Here is a 15,102-nt window from a genome sequence, read left to right as displayed (position 1 = left end):
GGTCGTTATGATCTTAACTGGTACTTACACATACACGTCAGTATTTTTTTTCTTTTTTTTTTTAGACAGAGTCTCACTCTGTTGCCCAGGCTAGAATGAGTGCCGTGGCGTCAGCCTAGCTCACAGCAACCTCAAACTCCTGGGCTCAAGCGATGCTACTGTCTCAGCCTCCCAAGTAGCTGGGACTAAAGGCATTCGCCACCATGCCAGGCTAATTTTTTCTATATATATGTTAGTTGGCCAATTAATTTCTTTCTATTTATAGTAGAGACGGGGCCTCGCTCTTGCTCAGGCTGGTTTCAAACTCCTGACCTCGAGCAATCCGCCCGCCTCGGCCTCCCAGAGTGCTAGGATTACAGGCGTGAGCCACGGCGCCCAGCCTACAGCTTAGTATTTTAAAGTGCTTTTGCGTATTTTATCTCTGCTGACTCTCTTGGGGTACATATTTTTGTTATCATGAAAACTGAGGGCCAGGAAGGTAGAAAGATTTGTCTAAGTTCTTCCAGATAGTAAGAGGCAGAGCTGGTCTATAGACTGGATGATGGCCAAGTTTAGGAAGTGGGCAGATCAGAAAAGAAAACAGACATACACACACACACACACACACACACACACATGCACATACACACATGCACATGCACATACACACATGCACACACACGCATGCACATACACACATGCAGATACACATAGAATCCGAAGCAATGGGCGAGGTCCCAGATGGACACAGACACATTCTTGTTGGAGCAGTGAGCTGCTCTAGGGTGGGAATTTTTCATCATCAGAATGTTTGCAGGGTCTTTAGCCCCAGCCTGGCATGCTGAGCTGTGATCTCCAGGAGGGGGGCAGGAGGCTCAATTATAACAAGCTCCTGGTGCACTGTACACTCCTTGCAGTGTGCTAGCCCCGGATGCTGAGCAGCGACTTCATCTGCAGAGGGCAGCCTGAGGCCCAGGGAGAGGTGCTAAGGGGCACCTAGCAGCAAGGAAGTAGAGACGGGGCTTGTGGGGTGCCCCCGCCCAGTGGGTGGCTCAGGCGGCTTAGCCCTCCCCTGTGTTCTCTGTCCACAGATTCCAGCTGAAGGGAGGCAGACAGAGCTGTGCCTGGAAGACGCTGGGATGGGCCCAGGCGTATCTGCAAAGTGTGAAGCCCTGTCTGCCATAGGAAATAGGATCTGGGCTCTGAGACCACGTGGCTTCACGTGTCCCCGAAACTGCCAGCCCGACACCATTCCTTCTGCCCCACTTGGGTTAGGTTATGGGGCATCCGCTCAGTCTTGATAAGCTTTGTGCTTGCACTTTATATATTAAAATTCCAGGATGGTCATCTCCTGTTTCTCTGTGCTTCTTGGACCCCACTGGGATTTCTGGGTGAAAACATGATTGGCACTGAGGGCCAGGGGCTGGAGGGTGGGAGATGAGGGGGCACATGTTGGCCCTGGTGCTGAGGGACTGGCTGCCAAAGGGAGTCAATAACCGACCCTGCCTCTCAGCAACTGTCTGTGTCCTGGAGAGAGCTTGGACTCGGGCCGTGGTGCAGGTTTGGCAGCTGCGAGAGGCACAGTGGCAGCACGCTGGGGCTCAGGGTGGGGGCCACATCTGGGTACAGGACCCTCTCCCTCCCTGCCCTGCCCAGAGGGTTCGGGGGTCCTGTTATCCCAAAGTCACAGCCGCCCTAGATGGAGGACATCTTGGGAGGTCACCTGCTTGTAAGATGTTGCTAACCCCATTTTATAGATGAAGTGACTGAGGACTAGAGAGGGACACAGGAAGTCAGCAGCGGATCTGGCGTGAGAGCTCAGGGCTCCTGCCTCCCAGGACTGAACTCTTTCTGGTGTCCCAGGTGACCAGGTGCACTGCCTGCTGCGGTACAGCCCAGGAGCCTTCTCCCCACCAGATCTGGGATTGGGGACTGTCCTGGGTGGGAGAGGGGTCCAGGCATGGGTGGGTCCTAGGTCTGATATGGATGCCAAGGGAGTGGGCAGTCTCGGGACAGATAGGACGTATAGGGAGAGGAGGCCCTGTCTTCTGGAAAGGGACAGTCACAAGCTCCGATGTGTGTGATGTGTGATTTGCGGAAGCAAAGCCAGGGAGGGAAGGGAATTCTGGTTCTCAGGATTGGCAATGCTTTGCAGGCCAGCTTGGTGGCTTTAGGGAAGATGGTCACAAGCCCTGTGTCTCAGGGTTTCTCCCTCTTTCCCCAGCATTCAGCATGGCACATGTCTGGCCCAATCTTCTCGCTCTGCCTCCTCCCCTCCACCCCATGACTGCCCTGCTTTAGGCCATTCCCTCTGCCCGGACCATTGCAGTAGGCTGTTCTCAGTCTCCCCTCCCCCCTCCCACAGCCACAGGCTACTCTTCCTGGCACTGCCCTCTTTCTGATAGCTCAAAAACCTTCTTCCTTCCTCCTGCCTTCAGAACTGAATTGAAACTCCCCACTCTGATATTCTAATTCCTCTATAATCTGATCTCCACCTTCCTTTCTAAAGCTCTCTAACTTTTACATTCTGGAACCCAAACTCTGACCATATGGGGATATTCCCTCTGGGCCCTCTACGCCCCTTTCCACCTTGCACTTTCCCTAGAAGAATCTTTGCTGTGACCACCCCATCCTCCAAGGTCGGTTCTGCCCAAGTCCCATCTTCCCCAGCAAGCCTGATGCTAACTAGGACTCAGTTGTCTCATTTCTCTCTGGGGGGTTCAGGTGCGCATAAAAGCTGTGCCACTCTCTCCAGAATGGGGGAGGCACTGGGGAAGGGGGACCAGTTAGGAGGCATTTGCAATAGATCGGGGCAGGGGTAGCCTTTGGGCAGGAGTGGGTTCTTAAGGAGAGAAATGAACTGAAGGTGAGACTGATGAATTGTGGGCCAGGGGAGGTCCTGATGGGACCGGAGCCATCCTGCTGGAATAGCTTGGGCTGGTGAGGCAGGCCCCGCCCCCAGCCACCGGCCACTCAGATGAACCCAGATTGGCCACAGAGCCAGGGTCTCTGCACACCTGCACTCCGCTAGCCAGCTCCACCACCCACCTGCACCTCAGAGCACCCTCTGGAGTTACCCCAGAAGAAAACACCACTGATAGTGATTTTAAATAAGGTGTATTTTCTGCAAAAAGTCAGCAGTCCTACTGTTGCTTTCGTCTTTCCATAACAACATAGTTAGCAACTCCTCCCATTCACAAGGCAGTCCCCTCCCCGAGTGACAGCGTCCCTTCCCACCCAGGGTTCCTGCAGCACGCTGTCAACCCCTGGGAGCAGGAGACAAACCCACTGCCCACCACGCACAGCGGATGGGACTGGGGGTCACAGACAGGGTCCACCTTGCTCAAGGCCTTGCTTTAGAAAAAAAATCGTCCATATCCAAAATAAACCAGCAGCAATTCAAATGCTAGCAAATATTACCGAAGACATAGTACGTTTGCTTCATAACACAGAAAGCATCCTGTTTGGAAATTACAATAAAATTATTCCAGAGTCTAGGTGGGGAGGCTGGAGGAAAACTGAACAGTCATTTCTCATACTCTGGCCTGGTCCGAGCTCAAACCATCAGAGTGTGGGTTTTGGTTTCAGGTGTTTCACGTAACTCTGGACCCACTTCTCCTTCATGTCGGCACAGATCTCCTTGCCCAGTTTGGTTCTGAAGCTGTGGATGGAGGAGAGTTGGCGTAGTTAGATGGAATCCTTTGAGCGTTTTACCCAGATGATGGCTCGCTGGGCTGGAAACCTACCTGGCCCACCTGGCCCACCTGCCGCAGGTGAATTGTTGTCCTGGGATGGGAGGAAGGAGGTGCGTGGAGAAAGGGGACCTCGGGAGGCAGCTACTGCTCTTGCTGTCCCTGGGGAAGCGATCCTGGCAGCCACTAAAGAGTGTGGGCTGGTGCCCATTCAGGGACAGGGCAGGTCACCAGCCCTTGATCTACTGGGAGGGTTTGCATCACATAGTCTGGTTAGATCTTATCCTCTGAGTGTAAGATGCCAAGGCAGCCTGGCTTCTGCCTTCTGGGGCAGAGCTTTGCATCGGGGAATGTGGGGGTGGGGAAGGGTGGGGCGAGCAGGGTTTTTCTACCCACATGACAGCCTTCTGTTGACACTGGCTGTTGGTGATGTAATAGCTCTTCAGCCTCTGCAAAGGGATCTTCCTACTGCTAAACGTGAAGCAGCAAGTGGCCAGGGCATTGAGTGCATCTAGAAGGAAAGTCACACACAAAAAAGCCTTTGAGGATGTGCTAGGCTTTTCTCATCTCAAACGCAGGGAAGGCAAAGCAAAGCAGGGAAGTAGAAGTAGATCTTGCCCACCCCCAAGTCCAGGACCTTTGCCTAGGTTCCCAGGTGGGGTGGGACCTGGGCCATGTGGCTCAAGATGTCATGCTCTCAAACTCCCAGCTGCATGGTGGGAATGTGGCACTGCCATCTGGGAGGAGGCCAGGGACAAGGACAGTGGGACAGGTCGTGGGTGTGGCCCCCGGATCTACAGAGCTTGGGATGATCAGCTGGGGTCGAAGGCCCTGGATTTGGAGTCGGCAGTTTAAGTTTCACTCTTGCTCTAGGATGACCTGGAGGTGGGTGGGCAGGGTCCCTCCTGTCCCCAACCTGGGCTTCAGCTTTCTGTCTTTAAAATTAGATGTTACACTGAAAGAGCCTTGCTGCTCTGATGGCTTAGAAGTGGGGCGGTTTGGTCTAGGGCTTGCCGGGAGAGAGAAACAGAAGGAAAGGGGGTCAGAGAAGGGGGGAGAGAGACTGGGCTTACCTGGCTGAGCAAGGCCCTGGGGGCTGAAGGCAGCGGCCAGGAGCAGCAGGCCCAGGAGCGCCGCGGGGACCTTCATGCTGGAGGGCGAGGGGCAGCTTCACCTTCTGGGTCCTTCTTGGTCTCTGCTCCTCTGGCGGCTCCGCCTGCCTTTTATAGGGAGCAGACAGGGCTGGCACTCTTAGAGGGCCTTTGCCTGGGCAGGGTCACGGTCAAGTCACGATGAATGGGGCCCTGAATCTGCTGAGCTGCAGCTGGGCGCCCAGGACTTTTCTAGGAATTGCAAGAGGGAAGGAAGCTGCGGGCCGCAGCAGCGCCAACTCTGTTTCCTTCTGGCTGCCAGGGCCTCGGAAGCAGGAGAGGAAGCAGAGAGCGCAGATGTGCGGTGGGCACGCACCATAGGAAGCCGCCGATCAGCTGTTCTGCGCACACTCTCTCCAACGTGAAACAGAAAACGATGGACAGTAACACCTGTAGAGAAAGAGCACCGTGCTAAGGGCTCCGAACATGTTACTTACTCGGTCCTGGGGAGGTGCATCCCATTATTATTGTGCCCATTTCATAGATGAGAAAATTGAGGCACAGAGAGATTAAATAACTTAAGCGTTTCAGGGGAAATGAGTGGGAGAGCAAGCTAACTGTTTGCATTTAAGCACCAAGGCGGTTTCAAACTTTCATTTAGCTGCCAAGTTTCATTTTCCAAGCCAAGTTGCATGTGGAAGCCCAATACCTGAGAAAGAACGGGTCAGGTGCTGGCAACAGGGCTCCCTGCGTCACACACTGGTGGGCCCCTCCTGCTGCTCAGGCCCAGAGGGACATGGTTTGCAAACCTCTGATGTATCCATGACCCTTGTTTCCAGGAAGGACCTCTGGGCTTCTAGAGCTCTTGACGGGTGTCGTCAGCACAGAGCAACGAAGTGGGCTCTTGGCTCCTGCTCCTGGCCCCCTTCTGTGAGCTGGGGCAGTGGACGGAAGCGCTGCAGGGGGCAGGGTAGGGAGGAAGGGTACAACGTGGGCTGACGGCCCAATGGCCAATGGCAGAAATAAAAATAAAAAGATGACACCATCACGGAGTCTGCAGACACCAAAAACAAAAAAGAACCTTATGCCAAAAAATTTAATTTAGAGGAAATGGATGAATTTCCCAAAAATGTAACTTACCAGATTGCAAGAAGAAATGAAAAATAATAAGGCAATGCTAAAACTATCAAAGAAATGGAATCAGTAATTGAAAATATTCCCACAAAACATCCTCCGGGCCCAGAGTGCTTTAACAGCTAATTCCTCCAAGAATTCAAGGAACTGATAATTCCAGTCTTACGCAGTCTTTTCCAGAGAATAGCAAAAGAGTGCACACTGTCCAATTCATTTTATGTGTCTTACATAACTTTGAGACAAAAATGTGCCAAGACCTGTATCAGAAGAGGTTATAACCTTGTCCCTTCGGACACACATTTCATTCCTTTCCATCCTATTCTCTGCCCCGGGAAGCCAGTATCGTGGGGTTCCATCAGTGCAACGGCTGGCCTGCTGGCTTTAGGTTGGGTTTGGACACTAGGGAGCCACTGAGGACACTGGAGAGGGGGAGAAGAGTTAAGTTAGGGTGCTTTCTCCTCTGCCATCACCCCGTGTAGCTCAGTCTGGATATGTCCTTCCACCAGTGGTTCTAACTCTTTAGAGGTGGCCTGTCCATGACTTTCTCTACCCACGTTTGGGGAACCACCCCCTGTCCTTCCTCTTTAAATCTAGTGCGCCACCATGCTCTTACTAGCCTCAGAGAACCAAAGTACCCCTGTGGTTCCTCTTCACCCACTCAATTGGATTTTGGGGATTGGGTTGCTCCAATGTTTTAGGGTTACCTTGGAAAGAAACACAGGAGTAGCATCTGTTGACATCATGACTTAAATGACCACCAGTGGCACTGACAAGCCCTCACAACGAGCCTGATAGACAGGCAAGAACCACGGAGCTATACCATGTCCCGCTGTCATCGCTGATCTCATAGAATAGCCACCATGAGCGCTTGAGGATGCTGCCCCCCTCCCTGGACCTCATCGAAGCCTTTCTCAATGTCTTGATAAGGAGAGTGTCCCCCTGGGCTTCCTGGGAGTGCAGTCGTGAGGGTGGTGGCTGAGTAGTTTGCACAGAACAGATCCATTGCAACAGGGCTGCTTCCCTGAGCCTTCCGCCACCCCAGGGAAGTTCTGGCATTTCAGTTTCATCAACTGCAGGCTTGTTTTGTAAGTAGAGAATTCAGTTAGCCAGTCTAGCTGACCATTAACATCACTCCCAGGTACTTGCGCAAGCACATCGTATCCTGAACTTGGCTGGCTGAGCCCTACAGGTTAGTCTCCTCCCTTTAACATCTTAACATCCACTCCCACACATACACCCCAAACTTTCCTGGAAATTGAGCAGGTGAGAGAGCATTCAGATCCTCCCAGATGTAAAAACGCCCTCTTTCTTTCTTCTGCTTCAGGACTTAAAATGACACAGGAGCCTGGGTTCTGGAGCCACTCAGACATGGGTGCAAGTCCTATATCCACCATTTACCGGTTATGCGATTTGGAGCAAACTGCTTACCTCTCTGAGCCTCTAAGAGGGAACAGATTGCTAATCACCACCTCGCGGGATGTTGGGAGAGGCAATACGGTGACGCATGGACAGTGCTTGGCACAGTGGCGATAATTTGCATTTCTGACAAGTTCTCGGGTGACGCTGATGCTGCTAGTCTGGGACTGTTCTTGGAGAACCACTGCTGTCGTGGAGCTGGATTTGCTGGTGTCACTGGGAGGAACAGAGCCCAGGGATGGCAGAAGCTGGGTGTGGGTGCTCATTGAACAGCAGAGAAAAGGTGGGCGTAACTACCCCCGAGAAACCACAGGGCTAGAGAGGTGAGCAGAGTGCTTTGATTGGCAGGGAGCTGTGACAAAGATTACAGAATCTAGAAACAAACTAGACGGGATGCTTATTAAAGTGCTGCTTGACTTTAGGCAGAACATCCTAGTGGGCAGAAACGTAGTACGAGCCCCTGCAGAACTCATGTCTCTTACCCAGTCGTCAGGTCTAGGCAGGATCATCGACTTGGAGTCCCGTGTTGGATGGGGAGACCAGGTCTCTTTGAGGAAGGGCCCAGCAAAGCTGGGTTGCCAGATTAAACACAGAACACTTAAGTTACATCCGAATTTCAAATAAACAGGGAGTGATTTTTTTTAGTATAAATATGCCCCTGGCAATATTTTTGCTAAATGTGGCAACCCATAGGTCTCAGACTATATAAATCGTCCCTCATGCCTTGCCTGGAGGAACTGCTGCCATAAACCAGGGTGACGCTGCACCAGGGAAAGAAATACTGAGACCTTCTGGGATCATTTGATGATGACTCTGAATGGATGGTATTCGGTGGAGACCTGACTGTCCACCCCAGTTCATCAGAGTGGGAGTTTATGAAGGCCCTATATCAGTGACACCGTTATGTCTGGAGCAGAAGTTCAGCTAGCTGTTTTCCAACCCAGTGATCTTTATATAACAGAAGTCTCTGAAATCTAGAGAGTCCTGTGAGCTCAAAATCATCATGCTGCTGTAGAATCTTAGCACTCAAGCATCCTGCAGTCTGTCTGCACAGCACTGGGCCACCTTGGTGGCCACCAGCCTAGGGAGTGATGTCGTAGAATTGGCTAGTTTATGCAACTTTGTGGTTTTCAGAGGTTTGTTTATCTGCTGAAGTCTATTCTCAAGAAGTGACTTACTGGGAAGTTCTGATGTATGACAGATTAAAACTGCTCCTGGGAGCAGAGGTGGGACACCCGGTACCTATACTTCTCCCTGTCCATCTCATCTCGCTCTAAGGCTCTAAGGAGTATCGCAGGGGTGCAGAATTTCCATTTTATAGAACACATGTCTGCCTGCTGGATGGGGCTATTGAAAAAGGAAGGGAACTAGCACTAATCAGCACCCTCAGCCCCCAAGACTGGGTCCCTCCAAGCCTGCAGAGGAACAGGAGGTTGCTACTGGAACGTGGGGGAAGAAAAAACATTGCATGCCTCACCCACAAAAACGTTGCAAGGCCACTTCCTTACTTCTTTGTTCATACCACTTTCACTCCTGTCTCTGTTCTTGCTTATAATATCCCATCCACTAAAATATTCTTATTTCCATTTCGTTCGAACAGGAATCATCTGAGACTTTGTTTACATCGTTTGTTGTCCAGGAAGACTTCTCAGGCTACATAGACCTCATAGGCAACCAAACCTGACTCTGAAAATGAATGGCTGGTGACCTTTCAGGGCAAGTCTTACTTCGTCTACTTTAGGAAACCCAGTCCTCTTTCTGGCTTTCTCTGGACCAGCACACAGTCAAAAATGAGCACTTACCAAAGATCCGAGGGATCTAAGAGGCCACAGGGGAGTTCTTCTCTGGGAGGACTATCATATATGCATTTAATCTTGCAACCCAGACAGGAATGAGCCAGTGTTGTCCCAGGCAAATTGAGGTGTACCAGCTTCCTATCCAGCGGGACTTGGCATCTCACCAGTTGTTGCATCACTAACTTTAGTGTTTACAAGTTCTAGCTTCTTCTTCTTCTTTTTTTTTTTTAGACAGAGTCTTGCTTTGTTGCCCAGGCTAGAGTGAGTGCCGTGGCGTCAGCCTAGCCCACAGCAACCTCAATCTCCTGGGCTCAAGCAATCCTCCTGCCTCAGCCTCCCGAGTAGCTGGGACTACAGGCATGCGCCACCATGCCCGGCTAATTTTTTTCTATATATATTAGTTGGCCAATTAATTTCTATTTATAGTAGAGACGGGGTCTCGCTCTTGCTCAGGCTGGTTTCGAACTCCTGACCTCGAGCAATCCTGACCTCCTGACCTCCCGCCTCGACCTCCCAGAGTGCTAGGATTACAGGTGTGAGCCACCGTGCCCGGCCTTCTTCTTTTTTTGAAGCAATCAATATCTTACATTATTTTAAAAAATTTTAATTATTATGGGTACATAATAGTTGTACATCTTTATAGGGTACATGTGATATTTTAATGCAGGTATATAATGTGAATTAATCAAAACAGAGTAATTGGGGTATCCATTGCCTCGAGCATTTAGCATTGCTTTGTGTTTATTGGAACATTCCAATTCCATTCTTTTAAAGTATACCCTAACTTATTGTTGATTATAGTCGCTTTGTTGTACTATCAAATATTGTTCATTCTACATATCTAACTATTCTTTGCACTCATTAACCATCCCCACTTTATCCTCCCCTGCCCACTACCCTTCCCAGCCTCTGGTAACTGTCTTTCTACTCTCTGTCTCCGTGAGATAAATTGTTTTTAATATTTAGTTTCCACATATGAATGAGAACATGTGAGATTTGTCCTTCTGTGCTTGGCTTCTTTCATCTGACATAATGTTCTCTAGTTTCACCCATGTTGTTGCAAATGGCAGAATTTCATTCTTTTTGTGGCTGTATAATATTCCATTGTGCATACATACCACCATTTCTTTATCCATTCATCTGTTGATGGACACTTAGGTAGATTCTTTATCTCGGCTATTGTGATTAGTGCTCTGTATAGTTTTGGTATCAGAATGATATAGGCCACATAGAATAAGTTTGGGAGTATCCCCTCCACCTCGATTTTTTTTGGACTAGTTTAAGTAAGATTGTTGTTAGTTATTCTTTGAGTGCTTGGTAGATCCAGCAGTGAAGGCATCATTAGTTCCTGGGCTTTTCTTTGATGGGAGACTTTTTATTACTGCTTCTATCTAGGGCGTTCACTTGTTACCGGTTTACTGAGGTTTTGGATTTCTTCCTGGTTCAATCTTGCAGGATGTATGTGTCTAGGAATTTATCCATTTCTTCTAGATTTTCCAATTTGTTGGTGTATAGTTGCTCAGAGTAATCTCTGATGATCCTTTGGGTTTCTGCAGTAACAGCTGTAATGTCTCCTTCTTGACCTCCGGTTTTATTTATTTGGCTTCTCTCTGTTTTTTCGTAGTTTGGCTAAACATGTGTCTACTTTGTTTATCTTTAAAAAAAAGCTGTTGGTTTCGTTGATCTTCTGTATTTTTATTTTGTTTAAATTTCATCTATTTCTGCCCTGATATTTATTATTTCTTTTCTTCTACTAATTTTGGGTTTGGTTTGCTCTTATTTTTCTAGTTCTTTGAGATGCATCGTTAGGTTGTTTATTTGAATTTTTCTACATTTTTGGATGTAGGCAATTATTGTATAAACTTTCCTTTTAATACTGCTTTTTCTATATCCCATAGGTTTTGATATGATGTGCTTTCATGTTCGTTTGTTTTGAGAAATTTTTAAATTTCCTTCTTAATCTCTTCATTGACCTACTGGTCATTTGGGAGCCTACTTGCTTAATTTCCATGTGTTTGTGTAATATGTTTTCCAAGGTTCCTCTTGTTATTGATTTCTAGTTCTACTCCATTGTGGTCAGAGAAAATACTTGGTATGATTGCATACAGTTTCTAGCTTCTGCTGCCCATTCGCTTTGGGGAACTTCCAGGGTGATTGCCTGGAGCTGCTCTTTCCCAGGACCAAACGGAAAATGCCGACAGGAACAACCTTATATTTGGCACATGCTGGTACTGAGAATGAGCAAAGAAACGGAAGCTTTTCTGTTAGGGCAGCATTTTGCAGAAACAGTTTTGTATTTTTAAAAATAACATATGATGACTTAGAATACTTGGGAAATCTGTCTTAAAAAGCATAAAGATATTATAAAACAATTTTCACACTCAGCATTGAGACAGAACTCCAGGAAAACATTTCTTTTCGTTCTTTTTTTTATTTTTCATGTGATAATATTAGGGGTTTTTGCTAAATACAGATTAGTCTCGATTTGTTAGTTGATGCTAAGCCAAAACATTGCCAAAAGTCATTTTATATCTTTCAACAACTTAATTTGCTAATGGGTAGATAGACTTCTGTTATATGGAAGCACAATAACTTAACCTAGACTACATACCGTGCTCTTGGGCATTTAGTCTATTTTACTGGGATTCTAAATGAAGTCATGGCACGTGTAAGAAATCTCTACCGATATCATTGTTTACTTCATAGACATGGAAGTGGGCTTGCGAGATCAACAGTGTGAATAATTTCAGGCTACTAAAACATACTTTCAGATTTTATTTTAATATATTTCTGTATTACACATATAATAAGACTCACAAATCTTACAGGTATAGCTTAATTAACTTTTTAATCTGTGTATGCAACATGTAACCACTGCTGACATCAAGACTGACCCTGGCAGTTCTCTTGCGTTCTTTCCTAATCAAATGCTCTATCTTCTAGAAGTAATCACTATTTTGACTTTTGTCAACATTGATTGCCTGGTCTTGAAGTTCATATAAATGGAATCATATGGCATGCAATCTTTTGTGTCCAAAGTCTTGTGCTCAATGTAATATTAAAAATATATGTGTGTGTGTGTATATATATATATATATATATATATATATATATATATATATATATATGCCAGTAGTTTGTTCTGTTTATTTCTAGGTAATATTCCATTTTATGAATATACCACAGTTTGTTTATCCATTTCCCTAGACCCTTGGGATGCTTCCAGTTTTGAGCTATTATGAATGGAGTTGGCTGTGAACATTCTTGTTCAAATCCTTTTGTGCATACGTGGACTCATTTGTCTTAAATATTTACGTAAGAGTAGAATTTCTGAGTCATTAGGTAAGCATATTTCATTTTATGACCAACTGCTAAACAATTTCCCAAACTTTCCAGCAGCATATAAAGGTCTTCATTTGCTCTACCCTACATTCCCACCAATATTGGGTATCATCAATCTTTGTATTTTAGCCATTTTGGTGGATTTGTAGAAGTATTTTATTTTGCATGCAATCGCATTTTCCTGATTACTTGTGATATTAAACTACTTTTTATATGTTTATTGGTTGTTCGGATATTTTCTTGTGAAAATGTGAAATGGCTGTTCACGTTTTTTGAGCCTATTTTTAATTGGGTTGTTTTTCTTTTTTTTTATTAATTTGTAAGAATTCTTTACATAATCTGGAATAAGGTATTTTTATATGTAATAGGATTCATTTTCTCTTAGTCTTTAGTTTGTCTTTTTACTTTTTTAACAGTACCTTCTGATAAATAGTTATTTTCAATTTTGATAAAGTCCAATTTATACATGGTTTTTCTTTTATGGTTATGCATCCTATATTTTGTTTAAAAAAACCATTTTCTACCCCAGGTTATAAAGGTATTCTTGTATGTTTTCTTCTAGGTGTTTTCTAGCTTTGGCTTTATATTTATGTCTATGGTCCATCTTAGATTATTTTTTGTGTATAGTTTGAGGTAGGGAAGCGGTTATTTTTTCTGTACAGATACCTGGTTGCTTTCGCATCATTTATTTGGAAGACTTTTTATTCCTGCATTACATTGGGCACTTTCTCAAAAGTCAAATCAGTGTGTGTGTGTGTGTGTGTGTGTGTGTGTGTGTGTGGGTGATGATTAATTCTATGAGTCAACTTGACTAGGCCATGGGGTGCCCAGATATTTGGTCAAACATTATTCTGGGTGTTCCTATGAGGGTGTTTTTGGATGAGACTAACATCTAAATCCGTTTACCGAGTAAAGCAGATGGTGTTCCCCAATGTGGAGGGGCCTCACCCAACCAGTTAAAGGCTTTAATTGAACAAAAAGGCTGACCCTCTGAGTAAGAGAGAATTCTTTTGCCTGCTTCCCTCAGACTGGGACCTCAGCTTTTCTCCTGCCTTTGAACTGAAACGGAAACATTCGCTCTTTCTGGGTCTCCCACCTGCTGTCCTTTGGACCAGAGCTGCACCGTCAGCTCTCGTGCTCTCTGGCCTTTGGATGTGGACTGGAACTGTGTCACTGGTTCTCCTTCGAGTCTCCAGCTTGCTGCCTCACCCTGTAGATTTGGGGACAAGTCAGCCTCTATAACTGTACGAGCCAATTCCTTATAATAAATCTATCTCTTTCTCTCTCCCCTTCCCCACCCTCACTTTTCAGTCTATTTCTTGGAGGAAGTTTAACAAATACAGATCTATCTACCTATCTGTCTAGACCATCTATGTATAATTAGATGCACATATTTATTTCTGAACTCTCTACTTTGTTCTGTTGAGCTGTTTGCCTATCCTTACACAAATATGACACTATTCTAATTATTGTTTCCTTATAGTAAGTCTTAAAATATGGTAGTGTGCATCCTTCAACTTAGTTCTTTTTCGAGATTGTTTCGGCTATTCTAGGTCCTTTGTATGCCCATGTAATTTCTACATAAAAAAATGAATGTGGGAATTTAATTGGGGTTGCATTGACTCTTCATACTAAATTGACATCTTAACATTTTTCAGTTCTCTACTCTGTAAATGTAGTCTACAGCACTCCGTTTATTTAGGTTCTTCTTTATTGTCCCTTAGGCATGTGCTCTATTTATCAGTAGAGAGTGCTTACACATATTCCGTTCATTTTATTTTTGCATATTTTACATTTTTTGGTGATATAACAGATGAAATGTTAAAGATTTAATTTTCCAATTTTTTGTCATTAATGTATAGGAATTCAACTAATTTTTGTAAATTGGCTTATATTCCTGGGATCTTGAGAAATTCATTTGTTAGTTCTAGTTGTTTTCGTAGATTTCCTTATGTTTTCTTTTTAATATTTATGTCTCTATTTCTTTTTTTCTTATCTTATTGCACTAACTAGAACCTTGAGAACAATGTTGAAAAGGAATGGGGGATACTGGACACTCTTGTCTTGTTCCTGAGAATTTATGATAATCTTCTTCACTCCCTGAAGATCTGTGTCCCCACTGGAATAATTTCCCTCGAGCATTTAGATTTTTCTCATAGTGAAATATAATTATTCTGGTAACAAATTCAATCAGCTTTTGTTTTTTCTGAAAACGTCATTAGATTAGAGCAACCCTGCGAACAAAATTTACCTAGTGAAAATATCTGTACCCAACGACTTCAGTACATACATTTTTTTCAAATAAACATAAAATATTTATCAAATTGACTATATGCTGGACTATAAAGCAAGTTTCAACAAATATAAAAGGTTTGAAAACATGTAGAATGTGTCCTTTAGCCACTGTGGAATTAAATTAACATCAATAACAAAATTATTAATTTTTTTAATACCTCAAAGCTTAAAAATATAGCCATGTTCATCTAAATAATCCATAGATTAAAGAATAATTCACAACAGAAATTAGAATATATTTTCAAATAAATTATGATAAAATGTGTCATATTAAAATTTATGGGATACAGCAAAAGCTGTATTTAAAAGACTCATGAAATTAAATGCATGCATTAAAAAAGAAAAGCTTAAAATCAA

At 45.2% G+C, this 15,102-nt stretch overlaps 1 protein-coding gene across 1 annotated transcript; it reads right to left on the bottom strand.

The window, feature by feature from the left end:
- Positions 1–3,080: 3,080 nt before the first annotated feature.
- Positions 3,081–9,192, bottom strand: LOC105859268 (C-C motif chemokine 13). The gene is made up of 5 exons (XM_012742997.3): positions 9,115–9,192; positions 5,472–5,718; positions 4,745–5,212; positions 4,068–4,182; positions 3,081–3,640 (listed from the first exon to the last, which is right to left on the bottom strand). The coding sequence occupies exons 3-5, from the start codon at positions 4,818–4,820 to the stop codon at positions 3,544–3,546; spliced, it is 288 nt and encodes a 95-aa protein (XP_012598451.1). The 5' UTR covers positions 4,821–5,212; positions 5,472–5,718; positions 9,115–9,192; the 3' UTR covers positions 3,081–3,543.
- Positions 9,193–15,102: the final 5,910 nt, after the last annotated feature.

This window comes from Microcebus murinus, chromosome 18 (genome assembly GCF_040939455.1).
Source record: "Microcebus murinus isolate Inina chromosome 18, M.murinus_Inina_mat1.0, whole genome shotgun sequence".
NCBI classification, from domain to species: Eukaryota; Metazoa; Chordata; class Mammalia; order Primates; family Cheirogaleidae; genus Microcebus; species Microcebus murinus.
This window is presented reverse-complemented; position numbering and strand designations above follow the sequence as displayed.